This window comes from Maniola hyperantus, chromosome 11, assembly GCF_902806685.2.
Source record: "Maniola hyperantus chromosome 11, iAphHyp1.2, whole genome shotgun sequence".
Lineage (NCBI taxonomy): Eukaryota > Metazoa > Arthropoda > Insecta > Lepidoptera > Nymphalidae > Maniola > Maniola hyperantus.
Genome location: NC_048546.1, coordinates 12,098,165 through 12,119,726, shown reverse-complemented (window position 1 = coordinate 12,119,726; position 21,562 = coordinate 12,098,165). Strand labels below are relative to the sequence as shown.

General features: G+C 37.9%; 2 protein-coding genes across 2 annotated transcripts in view; both read right to left on the bottom strand.

The window, feature by feature from the left end:
- The window catches only part of Mms19 (MMS19 nucleotide excision repair protein), a 404,347-nt gene that overhangs the window by 220,919 nt on the left and 161,866 nt on the right, over nucleotides 1–21,562 (bottom strand). The gene's annotated exons all lie outside the window — the stretch shown is intronic.
- Nucleotides 20,285–20,662, bottom strand: LOC138403052 (microsomal glutathione S-transferase 1-like). Its single transcript, XM_069502007.1, has one exon. It carries the CDS (start codon nucleotides 20,660–20,662, stop codon nucleotides 20,285–20,287), a length of 378 nt encoding a protein of 125 aa, XP_069358108.1.

Sequence of the window (21,562 nt, the reverse complement as noted above, 5' to 3'; positions counted from 1 at the left end):
TTCTATATCTGAAGCAGTGATAGCCTAGTCACTAGTGGTTAAGTCGTTGGCCTCCTTTTCAGACGAATACTGAGTCCCGAGCTACCTCAACCTCTAGCTTTTTGGAGTTATACGTGCGTCTATATCACTTGCTTAAATGGTGTAGAAAAACAGATGATGATGATGATGATAATATTAATTGCCTATGGACTAGGCAGGCCTCGTGCGAAGCCGGGGTGGGCAACTAATGATACAAAAAATGGCAAAAAAAAAAATCGGTCTAGTGCGAGTTGAACTCGCACAGGAAGGGTGCGTGATAGCGATGTATTTTTACAATCTTTTAAAGCGTCCTTAAATAGTGCACTGTTCTGTATCCATGGTCGGTGTCCTATTCCCCCTGGCAAAAAATTTCAAATTACCACGCGAGCGAAGCCGCGGGTGAAAGCTAGTCGTACAATAAATAACACTTTTTTTTTAATGGCGGTAACTTTTTTAGTATTCAGTGTTAGAGCGGCAATTCTGTGCAAATTTCAAGTTTCTACCTAATATGGTTCACGAGATACAGCTCGCTGACAGACAGACGGATGGATGGACGGACGGACATCAGAGTCTTAGTAATAGGGTCCCGTTGGCATTCTTCGGGTACGGAACCCTAAAAATTGTAGATGAATCGTAGGTCGTGCATAATCGTTAAAAAAATCTTATCAAGTGTTAAAAAATAGGATACTTGATCTTATATTATGTCCACAAGACCGAGGTCGCAGGTAACAGCCTTTATTGAAATTTTTGTTGAGCCGAGCGATGTTGATGAATTTTTGTTCGAAGCCGAACTTGAGGGATGAAAATATATTTTCCGAACTAATTTCAATTTGGCAAAGGTCAAAAGAAGTAAACAATCGTAAAGTTAATGTACAATGTTTTATGAAAAGCCTCTGTTTGTTAGATATTTTTCATCATGATGGTTTTGTAACAAAAATAAATATTTTATGAGCTACATTTTCAAATAGAGACACATTTCTGATTATTGTTATTTATTTATCAATTATTAATTTATGATGATTTATTTACTGATTGAAAGGCTCACTATAAAAGTTTATTTGAATTGAAAAACCGGCCAAGTGAGAGTCAGGCTTGCGCAATGAGGGTTCCGTACTACAGTCGTATTTTTTCGACCTTTTGCACGATAATTCAAAAACTATGATGCATTAAAATAAATAAAAATCTGTTTTAGAATGTACAGGTGAATACCTTACATATGATACCCCACTTGATAAAGTTATCTCACTTCGAAAGTTGAAAATACTAATTATTAGTTCATGACCACAATTTAAATTTTTTTGTGTGATCTAACCCATCATGGTTTTCAGATTTTTCCCCAAATATCAGCTATAAGATCTACCAACCTGCCATATTTCATGATTCTAGGTCAACGGGAAGTACCCTGTAGGTTTCTTGACAGACAGACAGACAACAAAGTGATCCTATAAGGGTTCCGTTTTTCCTTTTGAGGTACGGAACCCTAAAAATAAATTGATTAACTGACCTATCAACGTCTGCTCTATCTACGGAGTTCCGTCCCGTCCCGTCTCCCTCTTTAAGAAAGCATTTTGAAAAATTGTAACCATAACTTTTAAAAACCTAAATACACGCTAGGAATATATGCTTGCAGCATAGAAAACACCTTTAAACGAATATAGGTACCTACATTTAATAAACCACGTATTTTGTGCAATATCGGGCGTAGTCATTGACATGGAGTAACTAGATACGGCAAGCCAGGCTCAGCCAGGAATGCCCAGAAATTGAGCCTCCTCCCCCTTTTTTTGAACCGACTTCAAAAAAAGGAGGTTCTCAATTCGACTGTATGTTTTTTTTAATATTCACTTTAGGCACACGCTTGACCACAATCTGATGGAAAGTGACGATGTGGCCTAAGATGGGACGCGTTTACCTACTTCACTCTTGTTTTAAGGACACTCGGATTGTAGGTAATTGGTAAGAAACATAGATCACAGAACGGTATTCTAAACATAACCATGCGAATGACGAATGATGACGCAAAACCGTTTTGTGCGTGTTGATGAAAATGTCGAGGACATAAGGATGGAAACTCGTCCGACGCGACGCGCAAGACGGAAGACGTCACGAATCACGATGTCTTGCGGTACGGTCGCCTTAGAACAAAGCGCTTATTTTATTTTCATTCCACTGTCGATTGCCCGAAAGAGCCTTTGACCCAAGTGCCTATTTTATTTTCATTCCTGTGTCAATACTTACTATAATTCCTTCCATTTCCATTTCCAAATACGATATATCGATCCTCTCTCCTGTTGAAGCCTGTTGGCTCACTGACGCGTGGTGATTGAAACTTGTGACTGTGCGTTGTGATCACTACCACAGTTCACGACAGTTAGGAAACTGACAATACGTCTAGGCTTCGACGAGGTGTCAAATATAAGTAGGTACATTTGACGCTAAGTAGCCCTATTTTTCTTTGATTTCACGTCACCAAAGCCTAATTCAGCTGCTCGATTGTAGTAGAATGACAGCTACAATATTGTCACGATCGCAGTTACCTCTGGTTGGTTGACGCTCGCTTACTATTGGCCGCAATGCATTGTTGCAATAAGAATCGCACAAGTTCAGCCAATCACAACAATAATTGAGATTGTAATACTTAATGATTGATGCAGGTTTTACGAAATTGACCTACAGGATCAAACCAAAAGTTTCTTCACCTTAGTTCACGCTGTCATTACTAAATGACTCACTTGACGTCATCGTAAGAAGGAAAAAATAGGCAAGGTTGATTTTCATTGTAGTACGTATTTAAATCAACATGCCACATCTAGCTATCCCAAGTCTTCGGGCATAGTATCGGCATTTCATGAGCTATTTCACTCTACTCCTCGGTATGAGAAATGGGTCGATCTTAATGCATTTTTGATGAAAGGCTGATTGCAAAACGCAACCAATATGCCGCGGTTAGAAGAATGTAGCTCACTCGGGGGTTAGATTAACTGCTAAACTTGAATTCCATTATCCATTTTTACTATCAATTCATAGCATTCCATAGGTATAGTCAAAGGCCAAAACTCGTTTAGCACCTTAATTATCAAATTCACTTGCACTGCACGGCAAGCTTGTGCGCACATCTGAGTGTTTCTGTGGCGTGTTTATACTCTATAGAAAAAGGTCGAATACGTGTGACTGGTTTTTGATGTAATAGGTTTGCGGAATTGCTTATAATTGCTAATACTTGAATTCTGAGGCCAACCGTACTTATGAAGACCGACCGATACTTATGAAACCGATAGACGTTGGAGTCCCAAGGTGCTAAAATTGGCGACCTCGTACCGGAAAGCGCAGCGTTGGAAGACCCCTACAAGGTGGACAGACGACATCAAGCAAGTCGCAGGAGCTGCTGGATTCAGTCGGCGCAAGACCGTGGCGTACGGAAGTCCCTACAAGACACTTATGTCCAGCCGTAGACGTCTGCCGGTTGATAATGATGATGATGACTTTCAAACGAGATAGATGACTTCAAGTCACGTTCCCTTTTATTTCAATAAATAATTGGCAAAGTTATCGCTAATCTTTCTAGAAATTGTTTAGGAACAAAAATATTAAATATCATCAAAAAACCCGATTGTTCAGTGAATACTTAAAAATCTCTAAAGACTTCGCGAAGTAATTTGGAATTCGAGATGGGCTGAAAAATATATATTTCATCATTATTTCACGTTATTATTTATTGACCTCTAGAGACCTAAAGGATCGGCTTTCGTGTTTTGTGCGAGGGTCAAATCAATTGGGATGTTATCGAGGATATGATAGAATCATGATCTCAAATTATTTGGAAAATAAACTTTAGTATACTTAGACTAGACTAGCTTGTGCCCGCGACTTCGTCCGCGTGGACTACACAAATTTCAATCCACTATTTTACATCCTTGGGTTGAATTTTCAAAAATCCTTTCTAAGCGAAAGTCTAACGTCATACTATATACCTATCTACCTGCATGCCAAATTTTGGCCCGATCCGTCCAGTACTTTTGAGCTGTGTGGCTGTGCGTTGATAGGCCAGTCAGTCAGTCTGTTAGATATTCTATTCTAAAACTAGCTTTGGCCCGCACCGTCATCTGTGTGGAATAAAGTTATTAAAAATTCCACGTATTCTAAATCACTTCTTCTATCTATATCTAACCCTCTACCTGCCTGAGATAATCCCTTTAACCTTCCTCTTCGCGAAATCGTACTTTTTATATTGTGAATATTGGAAGAAAGAACAAGAAGTAATTCTTTGTGATTAATGTCTACAGAACAGAACCCTGCGAGTCTACGAGTCTGCCATGATTCTCCAAATTTTTTTAAATATGTTTTGTGGTGGTTTTTGATTTTTTAATCGAAATCGATATCCATGGGTGTCAACTCTGAGGTTTTCAAGGTGCCGATTACAAAAATGACATCCATTTTCAAGGTGAAGATGGAGCCTATTACCATGTTAAAAATATGCACCGAAAATGTTTTACTTCTTGGGCATGTACGCAACGAATACACGTAACAATTTTTAAAGAGTAGAACATTAGTTTCTTTACTAGGTTTTCGTACTATGTAATACTATTTGTAACGAAGGCTAAACTGAAAGACAAGTGTTATTTATGAACTAGTTTTTCTGCAAAGTTTGACATTTAAGTAGCTACAACTATCAATAACTGTCTAGCTCAAATACTTTGGCGATGTTCAAGATGTGTTCAAGGTTTTGATAAATGATGGCTGACGTAATGACGTGACCGCGGCAGCTCAAAAAGCCAGGAGAGCGTGATTTTCACTAGAACTTTAATCGTGATCATCATCGTCAACCTATAGTCCTGACTGATTGAGTCATATCAACGCACAGCCTAAACCGCTGGTCCTAGAGACATGAAACTTGGAGGGCCTGTTCTTAGTATCGAGTAAGTATTCAGTAAGAAAGAGTTTTTTCGAAATTCCACCCTTTAGTGGGTAAAATGGGGGTTTGTAATTTACGTAGTCTACGCGGACGAAGTCGCGAGTATAAGCTAGTACCTACCTAATTAATTAAAACAAAATTCATATTGAGGTCCATTTGCACAAGGACCACGGTGTGGCGAGTTGTGATGCGTTTTAAAATCCGTAAATTTGAATTTAAATCTATAAAAATCCGGTGCGGAATTAATTCTGCAGTGCACGCGCTTCTATAAATTTAGTTCTATAGTTCACAGATTTTGCAGGAAAAAACTAACGGAAATTGACCGTGGTGCGCGCTAGCTCTAAAACGGATTTAGTTTTTTTAATACTATCATTTTTTCGCAACAGCAAAAAGTGTAGAAGAAGTAGTATTAGAAAAGCAAGAATCAAACTCGAAACGGCACCGAAGAGACAGAGTCAAACATAAAACTGAATAACATAAACCTTAAAGGTTTCAATTTGTTTCATCTTGTAAGTAAAAGTGCGCAATTAAAAACTGAGATTAGAGCTAAAGTTGCAATATAAAACGTGTTTACTTTACGAAGCATTTCAATTAGTTTCTACGAAATTGTTTATTCCCGGCGCATCTAATTTTATTTTTGTAGACGCAGAGTTTTAGCTCTTTTTCGCGCTCAAATATTATTAAATCTATGCAGCGCACGTAGACCGCGTAAAAAACATAAAGATCCTGGGGCGAACCCAAAATGAATTTGTTTAATCTAATAAAAATGTGGGAAGCACGTTAATTTTTTCAGGAAATTTTTCATGAAAATAACAATGGTAGGTACAATAAAAAATTGGGAATTGTAGCTTGCGAATGTACCAAATAAACTGCCGGTAAAATATAAATCTATATCTGCGTCGTACTCGTCATTAGTAAGGGTCGCAACTCGCAACCCCTTTCCATTAATCACATACCTAATGGTAGCGGTTTTCTTGGGATAACAACTCTCTCAACAAGTTTAAAGTTTTCATAAAACGTAAACTCATTGAAAAATCCTATTACAATGTAAAGGATTATTTAAATGATAAGCAAGCTTGGGAATGAGTTGCTTATCTAATAAGTTTAAATAATTTTGTAAAGTGGTGATAATAAAAAGAATACCCGGCTGAGTTTGTTGTGGGCTCTTCTCAGACCTGGGCGCGTTTGGAACCCTCGTAGCTTTAGCTTTAAGTTTGCGTAATAATTATCACCACTATATTTTACAAATCCTACATCTGACTATCAAAAAGAGTAATTATTTACCCTACCAAGAAAACCGTGCCGCTAAGCGATTTAGCGTTCCGGTACGATGCCGTGTAGAAACCAAAGGGGCATGAGTTTATTAAAAACTGTTATCCCTTCCAGGTTAGCCCGCGTCCATCTTAGTCTGCATCGTCACTTACCACCAGGTGAGAATACAGTCAAGGGCTAACTTGTATCTGAATAAAATAAAATAAAAAATTGTCATGATATCATTTATTATTTCTTGTCAGCAAAGAGTTAGCCCGCACTAAACATTGAGCGATACTTTCCGCACGTAATATTATGGATATTGAGTGCGGTGCGGATTTATATTATCATCATCATCATGATCAACCCACCGCCGGCTCACTACAGAGCACGGAGTTCCTCTCAGAATGAGAAGGGGCTTTATATAATTTTTATATAATTACCTATTATTCTGCGAGAAAACATCGCGCGGAGAAATTTCGCAGTTCAAGCTTGTCCTTGTCTATTAGACACTAGGTAGCTGTACAAGCGGTTAAAAGCTATGGCGCCTTAAGTTATACTCAAAGATAAAATAATTCAAAAAACCCTTCACAAAATTTTTCTATTTAGATTCAAACTCAACCCAAATCGAGGAAAATTTATATTTAACAATATTCTAGAAATGTTAAACCTAGGTAAAACTTTCTATATCAATAAAATAGGAATATTGTTTCCCTAGTAAGTAGCCTGATCGAACCAACGTTGGACTGAAGCCAAGAATGTTCAGAATCCGATTTCATTCTACTTTTTATTTAAAAATCGTACATTTCAGTTTATTTAAAAAATGTTTTCCATATTCATTGCCGTATTTTCATAAACATATCATAAATATAAAAATCTGTCCGAAACACAAAACCAATTGTTTTATTCCACGAAACAAAATAGCAATAAGATCTATTTTTAAAAATACATTTTCCATTTTTACGGGTCTGTCTCTCCAGAAAAAAAACAGAACCCTTATATGATCACTTCGTTGTCTGTCTGTCCGTCTAGCTGTCTGTTCTGTCTGTCATGCCCAGTTAGTGAAGTTCTAACAGTGCGTAAGTCAAAAAAATCTACTTAATGTAATAATATTTTGAAAAAGGATTTAAAATGAAGTTACTGACGAAATAAAAGACTGATTGGTCGAACGAAAGCGGGTGAACTATCTTCATCGAATGGCATTAAAATGTTAAAACCCGCCAAAAATGACTTACGCACTGTTAGAACTTCACTGAAGAATCATGGATACTTCCTGTTGACTTAGAATCATAAAGTTTGATAGGTAGTTAAAGAGAGAACTCCAAAAACCGTGAATGTGTGGTTACATCACAAAAAACCAGCCAAGTGCGAGTCAGACTCGCGCATCGAGGGTTCCGTAGTGCAGTCGTATTTTTTCGACATTTTGCACGATAAATCAAAAACTATGATTCATAAAAATAAATAAAAATCTGTTTTAGAATCCACAGGTGAAGCCCTTTCATATGATATCCAATTTGATATAGTTATCTTACTTTGATAATTGAAAATACTAATTATTAGTTCATGACCACAATTTTTTTTTGTGATGTGACCACAAATTCCAGTAATAAGACCCATCTACCTGCCAAATTTCATGATTCTAGGTCAACGGGAAGTACCCTGTACGTTTCTTGACAGACAGACAGACAGACAACAAAGTGATCCTATATAAGGGTTCCATTTTCCTTTTGAGGTACGGAACCCTAAAAAATAAAGAGTTATATTTGTATTTGTTGTAATAGCGGCAATACAATACACACATTGTAATTTCAACTCTCCACCTATAACGGTTCATGAAATACAGCCCGCTGGCAGACAGACGGACGGACGGACACCGGAGGCTTAGTAATAGGATCCCATTGACACTCTTTGGGTACGGAACCCTGATAAAGGTCCAGCGGTAATAATACCACTACAGCATGTCCTTTACAAACTGTCAGCGCGTACCGGATAAAAACCTTTTGTTACTCTTATCTACGTGAAAAAATACACTGTCAGACTTTGTAAAGAGAATCCAGACCGCACACACTGTTGATTTAGGTGCGTCATCAGTAGGTTAGTATGAAATACATTACGTCAAAGTAGATCATGGCACCGATTCCGTTGTCTTTCTCTAAAATTTTAGAGTATCTGCATCCTTTTCTTTTTAACAATGCTAAAAAGGGACAGAACATGAACTTTACATTTAAAGACTCTAAATTTAAGTGCACGCTACAAATTTAAACAGTAAGCTCGCGACTGTGCGCTAAAATCACGGGTTTTACCATCTAAAAATTAAATTTAAAACTGTTAAACTGTGTCTGCCCTTTTCATATTACATTAGTAAGAAGAGGATGCGAATACTCTAAAATTGGGTTGTGCTCAGAATCAGTAATCTCTTTAAAATTTAGTCCCGTTGGAGTGGAACCATGAGTGTAAAACTTTGAGTACCAACATAAACAAAATTCGTTCACACGTTTAAGCTTCGTTCGAACTGGCTATTGAAATCCTACATGGAAAACGGGGACATATCTATATCGCGATAGTGGGTACGTATAAGCAACTAGTCCTGCTAGATCCATACAAAGTGTGTAGACTGTCTGCTAGCTTACGGCCCATCGATCGGTTTAACTGATTTTGACGTTTGGTACAGGTATTGCATCCTGATAAAGGACATACTGCCGTACTCAGAGTCGCTTAATCGTTACTTAAGGCGAGTCACCGAGGCGGGCAGCGCGGCTTTGAAGTAAACCGCTTGGCAACGTTCAAACTCTGTGTTTCAAACGTTAAATTTGAATTTAATAAATTATAGAAGTCCTGTTGAAAACCAAAATTTAGCAGGTTCTCTGTAGTACTTAAAGACAAATATTTCCATATAAAAATTATTTGCCAAGTCAGAAATTTTAGAATTAAATAATTAGTTTTAGACTTTTATTTCGGCTTATTTCAAGATTTTATTTGATCGAGTGAAGTACTTCCTATTGTGTATCAAAGTAGCACATTCTTTAGACAATGTCTTTAGGTATATTGTATATTTTTAGCAAGGCCATTACTTAATAGTAAATACCTAAAACATTTGATCTAGCAAACCAGTTTTTACTGCTTAGCCTCGGTGACTCGCCTTAAGTTTAGTCAAAACGTGACAGAGCTATATCTCTCACATAAATCTGTCTCGTTTTAACTCAATCTTAAGTAACGATTAGGGACTGAGTACGGCAGATAGAATACCAATCTACTTTAGTTGCGGAAAATTAAAGAGTTCCCAGGGGATCTATAGAAAACTTAAACAACATGAACGAAGTTACGGACATTATTTAATTGATACAGAAATAACTTGCATCCTTGAGAAGGACTTTGACTAGGTATATTTTTGTTTGGAAAATCAAACAGTTCGGCGGACGCGCGGACAAAGTCGCGGGTAGCATCTAGTTGAAAAATAAACAACACTATCATGTATTCCGGCGATTCTCAATCGACAAATTCACGTCAGCAGCACGTCGATGGAGAACCGGAGAGCTTTCAGTACATAAGCCGCGATAAACAAATAGAAAAGCTTTCTGGTTTGCTTTCTATTTTCCCGCACAAACTAAAGTGTCGATCCTTGTTAACTAAAATAATCGGCCAAGTGAGAGTCGGACTCGCACACGAAGGTTCCGTAACGTACCTACCATTGTTCAAGAAATAACACTTTTCAATTTTTTTTTAATTTTCACCGCACCGCACTGCACCGCACCACACCACACCGCACCGCATCGAGCCTCACCGCAGCGCACCGCACCGCACCACACCACACCGCACCGCATCGAACCTCACCGCAGCGCACCAGAGTACGGGCAGCGGAGGCTTATTAATGTGGTCCCGTTGGCACCCCTCGGGTACGGAACCCTAAAAATGGCATCTCCATACAATTTTGGCTGATTTATGCAAAGTTAACGTTAAATTGACCTACTAGTTAACGTTAACTTTAACCTACTAGATACTAGATTAGATAGGAAAAAAAAATCTTTTCTTTTCTTTCTTTAGATATTAGGTAGGTACTAAGTTTGTAGTTAGCGTAACATACCCACTTATTTAGATACGTGGAACAGGAATACATTTTATTACCTACAAAGATGGGAATAACAGTTATGTACTCGCTTTAAAAATCAGTAAACTTGCATCAAAACACAGCGAAAGCTTTTCGCTGAAAGCAACTCCAGCGGGAGAATTTATTACACCAATAAAAATTTTAAATTCCTCGATTTTAAAATCTAGACTACGGAAGCAAAGTTAATATAAATTAAAGTATTTTTGAATTATTATTTAATAAATTGTAAAATATATGCTCCTTATTTCGCACAACGTAAATAAACTGTTAAATTAATTAATTAGTAAATTACAAGAAAAAAACAAATCATGCTCTCGCGGAATGGTGCCAAGAATCCAGAGCAAAAAATCCTGATTAATTGTGCAACTCATTTTGCTTTTATTAACGTTCAAAGTTTAACGGTTACCGTAAGTAACTTTAATCACCTGTCATGCAACTAAGAGAAGAGTTTCAGAGAAACGACACAAGGGCGGGTCAGCTATGATATCTTCTAAATATATAAAAGGATTGACTGACTGACTGACTGATCTATCAACGCACAGCTCAAACTAATGGACGGATCGGGCTGAAATTTGGCATGCAGATAACTATTATGACGTAGGCATCCGCTAAAAAAGGATTTTCGAAAATCCTGCCCTTAAGGGGTGAAATAGGTGTTAGAAAGTGTAGTCCACGCGGGCGAAGTAGCGAACATAAGCTAGTACCCAAATAAAACTCAGACACCTACCTAACATAGTTTTTATGTTTTGACTTGTGCTATAAATCAAAACCTCACGTTGAAAAATTTTCCCGGACATAACACGGCTTTGCACTCTAAACAAAACGCAAATCATCTGAAATGGCGTGCTTTAGATAACCAGGGAACTCCTTCTAGTGAAAAGATATCATAATATTATTATTATTATTGGGAAGTAAAATTTTATTTTTTGTTTGTTTGCGGTGAAGATGAAAAGTTTGGTTTCATGTTAAGAGCTAATTGTAAATCAAGTGGTTAATGTAAAGTTAACATTAAAGTTACATTAAACCAACACAAAAAAGTACGTTGGCTTGCATAATATGATCTGGTTTCGAATACGAAACCCTCTGTTCGAATCCTACCCGACACCCGTTCCAAATTTTTGATATCTATTAAATTTTTATCTATGATTATATATGATTATCTATTGAATTTAGAACCTCAATAGCTCAACCGGTAAAGGAGTGAACTGTAAACCGAAAGGTCGGCGGTTCAAACCCCGCCCATTGCACTATTGTCGTACCTACTCCTAGCACAAGCCTGACGCTTAGTTGGAGTAAAGGGATCCTTTAAAAAAAACTTAGTAATTTCTTTAAAGTGTATGTAAAAACACTATTATAAAAGGTAAAAGAGTAGGTATATACTGCTTACTGACTTTGCAACCCACATTTTTTGTGGTAAAATAAGGCCCGGTATCCACCAGAGCAGAGATGGGTGGAGAATGTGGTTAGCATATAAACCGGGTTACTAATGGATGAGGTGAAAGAATTATCACGTAATAAATAAAACAGCCTAATGTGCACCTGGTCCTTAGTGGCGTACAATTACAACTTCAAAGTGCTTTTAAAATACATAAATCATGTGATATAAGATATAGACATCGTTTAAGCTACGCCAAAGCAACGGTAGATAATAATATAATATTATATGTCACAAGTCAAGCAGGATAAATAATTATAGCATAGTCTTTGTTCTCAGGTTTAATAGCAATTAAGGCAAATCGGTTTAAATGGGATTCAAAGTCACTAGAGGGGAGCGATGGGGGGAGGTAGAGTTAATGTGATGGTACGGTGATCGTCTCTGCTTCTTTCAATGATCGGCTATATAGAGAGGAAATTTAACAAAATAGCTAGGCTGAACTTAGGACACTGTTGGCATTTGGAATAACATGTTATCTCACGTGTGGCAAATTTAATCTGCCAGGCACATTGCGTTGGGCGGACACATGGACATCTTGACCTTCTACCAGGTTTTCGCGAGTTTGCTCATGAAGCTTATTCCAATTAATTCTACTATTTTGAGTCATTTGACTTCTCAAAATGTCCCTTTGGGAGAGAGATCAGCTAGTTTAGAACGACCTGGTAGTGAGGAAAATCAGTTGGCATGTGTATTTAGCCAGATTGGGCCATCACTTTAAACCGACTGACGAGTCTTAAGGCAGGGGGAGTCCCTACGCTAGAAACTAGCCTTTATCCATTGTTATCGAGGCCTCGGCTGACTACCCTTTTCGCTACGAAGCGTTCAATTGCCTTGTATGGGAGCAAGGTTATTTTTATGAGCTCGGAAGCTAGCCTCAGCACCATGGCATTTGTATATATGTATATATTTGTTCAGTTATGTAATAGGTTGGCCAACCTATCGTTCGGGTAGTCCAGCCGGATAAGACATGACATGTATGAGTGTGCCCGATTCGTCACCGCCGGATGCCGCCAGAATCAACCGTGTGCCTTTAGTCTGGGGAAAACCAGACTTTTATACGTCGGACGTATCAAATTAATTACTTCCAAAATAATGCCTCGTGTGTCACACAGTTCGCCAGCCACATTTGCCCCGAAGTTCGGTGCAAAAGAAAAGACACAAGGAAAAAAAAAAAGGTCTGTACCTGCTCTATTGTTTACCCATTGTCCCGTTACCCGAAGATGCTCGTTCCCCTTCACAGCATACTGTTTATACGTCGTGATATCCTAAATGTTAAAACGTCTGCCATCTACTCGAAGTTCGATGGCTCGAACTCGACAAATACCTTTAGCCTTTCGTAGTTGTATGTATTCAACTTAATTAAATATCACTTGGTTCACCGTAGAGAGAAAACATCGTGAGGTAAACCCGCAACCTGAGAGTTCTCTATGGAGCCCGCGCTCAGTAGTGAGCCGGCGAGGATTGCTCATGATGATGGTGATGGTATCGTGGTAGCTGATAGTTCAAAACACACCACATTATCCAAAATATTTGTGTGATTTTGCTCAACAAGTCAATGTGTATTTTTGACAAGAGGCGTTCCATCTGACTGCGTTAGTCTGCCAACTTTATTCTATTTCTTATTTATTGCTAGGTAAGAGCTATTATTGTGAATTCGGTGTACTGCTGAAAAAAAACTAGCCTGAACTTTACTTAATAGTAAGAGTCGTGATATAGGTAATATGAGAGATTTAATATTGGAGTCCGACACATGGAACCATGTATCTACGGCATTTTTGAATACACACAGTTTGATAGTTTAGCCTCTAAAATGAATTTGAGCTCCATTATTAAATGTCTATAGAAGGTATCTAGACGTGATAAATAAAAGATGATATTTATACTCAAATGCTTTTATTTCTGGTAAATAAGTTGTTTTATTTACTCTCACAGTTGAGTATTTTTAGAAAAAAAAGAAACTGGTATTGTGATTTAGACGGAATTTTAAATGTGTTTGTTACATTTAAAACCCGCCAAATGTTCGCTTCCTAGGCCAATCTATTTAGAAGGGAAAAGCGAACATTTAAACTTTAAAAACCCTTACGGCCGCGCAGTTTATTTCACAATCAATTACACACATAATATGTCATAAAATTTAAGAGAGATTTCTTAAATTTTATTCCTAAAAACGAATTAGAGTTAAAGACACACTGTACACACGGTTATATACATAATCTAGCACAAGTATTTATTCTAAATACATCTGAACCTAGTTACACAACTTGTCTAGTTAAAACACTTCGGTATATTCTTTCTAATTAAAATCCACTCGCGAAGTTCCCCCTTACGCGACTATGCCTACACAATACGGTGATTAGGGATAATATGAAATTTTCACGCGTTAAACCCGTGGTCCACTCCATCCAAGCCCAGGGTTGAGACCATAGTCTACGTCTAGCATGATATTGGTCTTCTAGATTATTTTCTAGATCTATTTCTTCTAGGTATACCGGTTAATCAATTTTATAAGCTTAAAAGTTGTGGAACTACTTTCAAAATTTACACTAAATATAATAATCTGGGTACTTCACCATTAAACCGCCGCTGGCCCGAACACACTGTCTCTATAACCTTATCTTATTTCTCAGGACAAATTTTAACAATACACTATACTATAATTTTAATCTACACTCCAATTTTGCAAAGGAAGCTCAAAATATCTCGAATGGACGAGGTCGCGAGGTTCGCGCTGGGATTTGTACTCCCGACCCGAGCCGAAATCCTGCCTTGACTGTCCTCCGTTCTTTTTCCAGTTCTCCTTAAAGGTCCCCGTGGTCGTGTTTCGTCACGCCCACAGTTCTCTGAAAACCAAAAACACACAGGGGAGTACGGTTCTCTGATTGGTCTCCTCTTGCGCACAAAATTACCCTATTGGCCGAAAACAAAATTGCGTTCCAGGCCCCACCTCCAAAAATCTGTCCACATTAGTTCGCAGATACTTGTCGCCTGTTATTTGTCCCCAGACATATGGTTGCCATTTAGTATTAGTTTTTGCCGTGTTTAGCCAGAAATTTTAAAATAAATCACGCATTTCTTGACGGTTTTATTAACAAACGCACTCTCTAGCTTCGATAATTTGTTTTTGCTGTATTTAAAATTTATGGTCGCCTTTTATTTTTTCTTTGTTTTAGATTTATTGCCTTAGTTTTGAGAACGCCATAGATTCGTGTATCACACGCTCATAAATTTGGTGCTATTATGAGTGACCATCTCATTAAGACTACCGTGAAATGGAATATGACGCATAATATTCTAATAGTATTAATCATTAACATAGCGTCGCTCAGGGTGTAAGTACTTGCCTACCTTCTCCATCTTGCTTAACTTCTATCATAAAATTGAAAAAATTATTTACTCTTCTCATAACTGATCGTGTAGTGCTGCACTAAAGATTTTATATACGGTATCTTTAAAACAAGAGTGAATAGGCACCTTCTAGGCAAACGCGTCCCCTCTTAGGCCACATAATCATTTCCCATCAGCCCCCCTAGCATGGGCAGGAGATAAAAATTTTATCCCCCAATTATATCCACTGACGAGGGATAAAATTTACTTGTCCACGTCTCAAAGCACGGCAACAGGGGAGAGGAGAAGTTTATCCCTAATTCGGGGACAATTTTATCCTCGACATTAGACGTGGGTTTAAGTTTATTCTCATAGAACTTAAAAAATCAAAACATGTCTCGCGGTACCTGTTGGGTTTAGGTTATGTTTGGGTTGTGTTTGGGTTATGTTTGGGTTGTGTTTCTGTTATGTTTGGGTTGTGTTTGGGTTATGTTTGGAATATGGTTGGGAACCCCAACATAAACCCAACATAGGTCCCAAATACCAATTACCATTAACCCAATAAAGGTAAAGGAAAAGATCCAAAAACCGAAAAGTCCCCCGTTTTATTCACTGTGGATAATTATATCCACCCGTGAGCCCATGCTCGGAGAGTGGATAAAGCTGTCGGAGGGGATAAAGATTTTATCCTTTCCCCGGGGAGAAAATTATATCCCCGCCCATGCTAACCCTGCAGGGTGTGATCGTGGTTAAGCGTGCGCCTATAATGAATTTAAAAAAAGATTTTTATTTTTTTATTTTACACCTCTCGAACCCCCTTTATTTAATTTTTGAAGTGTCATTAGTTTGTAGCTTTACGTATTTCTTGTCAACATGATTTCAACGCTAATCACGTAAATAATTTAAACACAAAATATCAATGTATATTATTTATTATAATAATAATTACAATTAACAATTATAATATAGTTTTTCTTTTATCTAAAATATCATGTAAATCTCCGAAGCTCATTATAATAATTAAATCATAAGGGCAAAAACTTTTAGAAAGTTTTAATCTTAATCCCTTCGCCAAAATTAAAGGTCTTTTCCAAACACAATCTTCTTGATTAAAATGTAAATTACACGAATTCAACGGAGCCTTCATAACAATAACAATTTTGCAACGCAAATAGGTTCGGACTTTGGACACGCTTTATCTTTTTGTAAAAAATATATTGTGTAATTTACATTTCCATACATGTATAAAGTTATGAGTATATTGAAATGAAATACATGTCCATAATAGTGGTTTATGAAACGGTTGCAACTTGCGCGACGCGGCGCTGAAATCACATATAGTTTATAGGTATTATGAGTTTGTATGCAGCAAGTGCAGCGAAGTGCGAACGCGGCAGGCAACTACGTGCCGCGTTGCGTCACGCAGCACAGCACAAATGCGTTTAGGCCTTTAAGTCAAACTCAGAACGAGCCCAGAACTTTTCATTTGAGAAACACATTTTACATTTCTCTATTAAAGTTACAAGGTATACTTACTTACTAACTTTTTTATTATGGTACGCTTTTATTCACAAATTTTATGAGTATTATTAAGTATACTTAATCCGTATTGCATAAGCGGAACCGCTGCAGGTGACAAAAAAGCATTTTAAAATGTTTGTACCTAGTCAAGAGAGCTAACACTGTGGCACTTTTGTTCCAACATAAATTAGTTTACATTACGTTTATTTTCATGAAATTAAATTGCATGTTTACGTAGCAGGTACTGTAGGCTTTAGGTAATAGAAAACATTTCTTTTTCTAGCTAATACGAGTGGCTTCGTGCGCGTGGATAAAATAAAATATGTAAACCTTAGGTATAGTTTCGTCGAATCCATCTCTCCGTTTATCCGTCTGTCTATGTGTTACAGCGAATTTAATAATAAAATATGAAAGTTGCAACTTGGCAGAGTGTTGCCTATACTAAAACATTGGACCACATAAGCCAGGCGAAGAACTGAATCAAACGAAGATTACGTAACAAAAAAAATGGGGGAAAGTCCGAAAACGATAACAATATCCTTGGAGACACCCCTAACACAAAGTTACATGGTACACGCCGCATTATTGGCTGTAAAACTGCTGGGCCTAAGTCCCTTGGCAGCTATAACATGGGTCAATAAAGGGATCTTCCCGACATCGTACGTCGAGCATATCTATCAGAACTTAAGAACTTAGCGCCATTCTGGATAGTCGGAGCAATACACCTCACAACAACCCCTCCAATACATTTGGGAGTAAGTTTATTCCGGATTTATACAATAGCTCGAATGGTTATGATATTTGGATATGCGACGCGGCCCGTCCTGGCGGCAATTTCCGATTTCGCTCTTGTCACATCGTATAATAATATGATTACGTTTTATATGGTCGTGTGGGTTATTTACTATTACAGGAAGGCTCTATGATGGGATTACATTAATGTCAATTTATTAAATTTTTTTTCTTCATCATCATCATCATCAACCGATGGATGTCCACAGCTGAACATAGGTCTCTTGTAGGGACTTCCACACGCCACGGTCTTGCGCCGCCTGGATCCAGCGACTCCCTGCGACTCGTCTGATGTCGTCCGTCCACCTAGTGGGGGGTCTTCCAACGCTGCGTCTTCCGGCGGCGCTGGAACTATGTCTCATTAACCTCGAAAAGGCGTCATTTTGACGTCATTTGATGTATATTTAAGTATAATTATACCATCAGCCTGAAACTTCAGTCTAGTACCTACTGACGTCACTAAAATGGCGGTCACGTGCATTAGAAATTTGCGGGACTTATATTAGTATGGATGATAAACCATAATATTGTATGACTTCATTACTTAATGAATTTTCCTTTCAACTTTGAATTTCGTTTTCCTTAATAAATACTTAGTTATATTTAACATTTAATTTCTAAAAGGCAATAAATTAGACGCAGGTCTCTATAAGTAGATCGTAAGGAGCTTACAAATTCTTGACAACTTATAAGGTTCTATTTATTTTATGGACTTACAAGATTCTGAACCGTTGGAATATTTCAGTATATTATTTAAGGACAAACTTATATAATATAAATAAGTATAATTATGTATAATAATGATTTAGATATGAATTTGAAGAAAATTAAAATCCTTAAATAACCATGTCATTGTAAAGCCTCCAATTTAGGTTAGCATGTACTCGGATTCAGCAAATGCCGGCCAACGTTACCTGTAGACGAATTGCGCTACAATCTTTCGAGGAACTGTATTAAAAATCTCCGTAGAAGAAGAATGCTTACCGCAGGCGCCAATTATACTTGCGCCAAGTGGCTCAGTTCACGATCGCCGTTCGGCCAATCTGAGGGTGGACACAGCAACAAATGTGATTCCTGAATAACTGCCTCTTTATTTGGTAAGGAAAGCTAAACACTTATTTCTCAAATACATACGTCTATCAGCATCATCAACCGATAGACGTCCACTGCTAGACATAGGTATCTTGTAGGGACTTCCACACGTCACGGTCTTGCGCCGCCTGAATCCAGCGGCTCCCTGCGACTCGTCTGATGTCGTCCATCCACCTAGTGGGGGGTCTTCCAACACTGCGTCTTCCGGTGCGAGGTCGCCATTCCAGCACCTTGATAGATAGTTAGTCTTTAAAGAAGAGAATTAAAGAAAGATTTGAATAATCTTTATTAGATCCAAAATTAATTTAAACCCTTATCATACCCAGTGTCTCCTGTCAGCAATGTCAACAGATTCCGCCGAAATTAAAATTGGAGGATTTGACATTTGATGAAATTAAACATCTGAAAGGTCAAGAGATACTCACAAAGGTACCGATTACCTAATGGTGCGCTTACATGGGCAATTTTTTAAGCTCAGCAACCATAGAGCAGAAACAAAGAGGAGTTGGTCTAAGCAACTGTGCACTGTGATTTTCAACTAGGTCCTGACGTCATCTCTGTGGGCGGGGCCTTAGTTAGTATGCTGTCTGCGTTCGTCAGGTTCACATATATTGAGACTCGTATTATCGGTGTGTTTTCGCGTTTTTAAGAACAAAAGGATGAAGTGTTGTGTTTTATCGTGTCAAAGTTATTCAGACAGACGTTCTAATGCTATGAATGGTATCACATTTCATTTGTAAGTAATTTTATACGTAATTATTAAAAAAGTTCTAGATTATTGACATCTAGTGTGAGATAGCTGAACTATGTAGTGACATCAATATATCGATGTTAGGTCGCTAAGCGAGTAGTTTTGCTACTAACCCGCAGATGGAAAATTGAGAAGTGGGCGGCGTTCCACAACCCCTCACCCCGCAAAATGTCACTCGATATTTCATAGGGAAATCTTAATACAACATCTCCTCTTTCTTTCTGCTCTATGTCAGCAACACGTAAGCTGTGGTAGCCAAGTGGTTAGGATGTCCGCTTTCCAATCGGAGGTGGAAGTTCGATCCCAGGCACGCACCTCTAACTTTTCGGAGTTACGTGCGTTTTTAAGTACTTAATATATCGCTTGCTTTAACGGTGAAGGAAAACATTGTGAGGTAACCTGCATGCCTGAGAGTTCTCCATAATGTTCTCAAAGGTGTGTGAAGTCTACCAATCCGCACTTGGCCAGCTGTAGACTATGGCCAAAACCCTTCTCACTCTGAGAGGGTGCTGAGAGGAGACCCGTGCTGTGTAGTGAGCCAGCGATGGGTTGATCATGATGATGATGAACACGCGGTATGGATCGATCTGGAGCAATCTGGAGCTATTATTTCGCATAACTTTGCTGAAATTTTGAGGTATAGCAGTAAATTAGTACTGCAGTAAATTTATTCATGTGGTCGTGACGTCATAATTGATTAAATTGCCTGGAATTGCGGAATAAATAAATATTCATTAATTCATTCAATTATTTTATTACATTTGTATCATTATTTTTTACACTTAAAACCAATTTGGTAATAACAAAGAAAATTTAAGTAGAGCATTACTTTATGACATTTTGGTATAGCGTGTGCATACAACCAAAAACACGTTACCTATTTATCTTTCTATAACTTGTATAATTATTATAGTGAACTTAAAGCTTTTTTCTATACAAAATCATGTATTGCCTTTCTGGACGTTGGGTCCGGTAAGTTAAGGTAAAAAAACTTAGAATGTCTTTTTCTTAACTTTTAACAACTTTTGGTATCGTTTGTGTGCAATGCATCCGTACCAATAGCAAACTGGCAGTTTTTTTCTCTCATAGCGCATTTCTGTACGTATAAACAACCCAGCCACCCATAAAGCTGGTGATTCCAAAGGAAACGTAGAACGCTAATTCTTTTACACACTTTGGTAGATTATAGAGATAACCGAAGGCTATAACCAGTCTCGCTAAAGCATATCCTCGAAACAGACTCAAAGCGGTACCGTGATCCGGTGATGTTGTCACGTATAGAGCTGCTACCAACCAGAAGGGAGTAAGGTTCTTCAGGCCAGTTATGGTTGCGCGCTGTATTTTGTCCGGGTCGCACACTAAAGTTGCTAAAGGAACGAAAGCGAGCAGTTTCAGGGCCAGTGCTGCTGAGTATAGGTAGTAACTCTGCATCAGATCTACGGATACGGATTTCCCACCCATGTTTAACGAGATTTTCTAATGTTTTAGTAGATTTTAGTACTTGAGAATTTAAATACTTAACCTTGATTGACTGTCATTGATTACAAAAAATCTGTGGAAGTATTGTCATAAATTGTCATTAGGTCCATGTTTGATTGTCACTTGAAAGTAGGAAGTTCTACAGGTTCTGGTTTGGTCCCAAAGAGTATAAATACTAGCACTAGATTTTATTTCTATCTATTTTATTTTGCTCTACCCTCAACTGCATAATGCACACTGAAATGGACATGATATTATACAAGTAGGTACGCTGGGAAAGGTGTGGCAAACATTTTTTTCTGCCATAAAGACCCATTATACAATCTGGCCTGTGCTAAACTTCGACTTATGATAAAGTAATTTCTAAATATAATTTACAGTCCTTAGTTTATTCTAGTGCGTACTTAGAACTCTTACCCTCTAACAAATAAACCTGGAATAGCGGTGGAATAGTTATACTCTGTTTTGTCTTTCTCTGTCATCAGTAATTTGACATTTGAAGGAAAAAGACAAAACAGAGTATAACTATTCCACCGCTATTCCAGGTTTATTTGTTAGAGGGTATAAGTTCTGATTTTCGTGACCTAGTTTGACATCATAATTATGAGTAGGTACGTTAGAAGAGGTGTGCCATACGAAATGACAATTATTTTATGTGCTAATTCAAAGCCTATTCGAGCGTACCAGGAATTTAAATTGACACTTTGTATTAAGTGCTTTTCGTGTCCTTGAGAAAAGTCTCATCACTAAATTTAGTTCCAAGGACGCTCACGACATGACGCTCACTGTTGCTTCAGCGTCAAAATGGCGAAAATCAAAAAACAGGTCGGCAATCACAGGTTCAGCGTACTTGTATTAGTTCAGTTCAGGGCACATTATCTA

Excerpts from the sequence above, each read along its gene's own strand:
- LOC138403052 (XM_069502007.1), bottom strand. The coding sequence starts at position 20,662 with ATGGGTGGGAAATCCGTATCCGTAGATCTGATGCAGAGTTACTACCTA.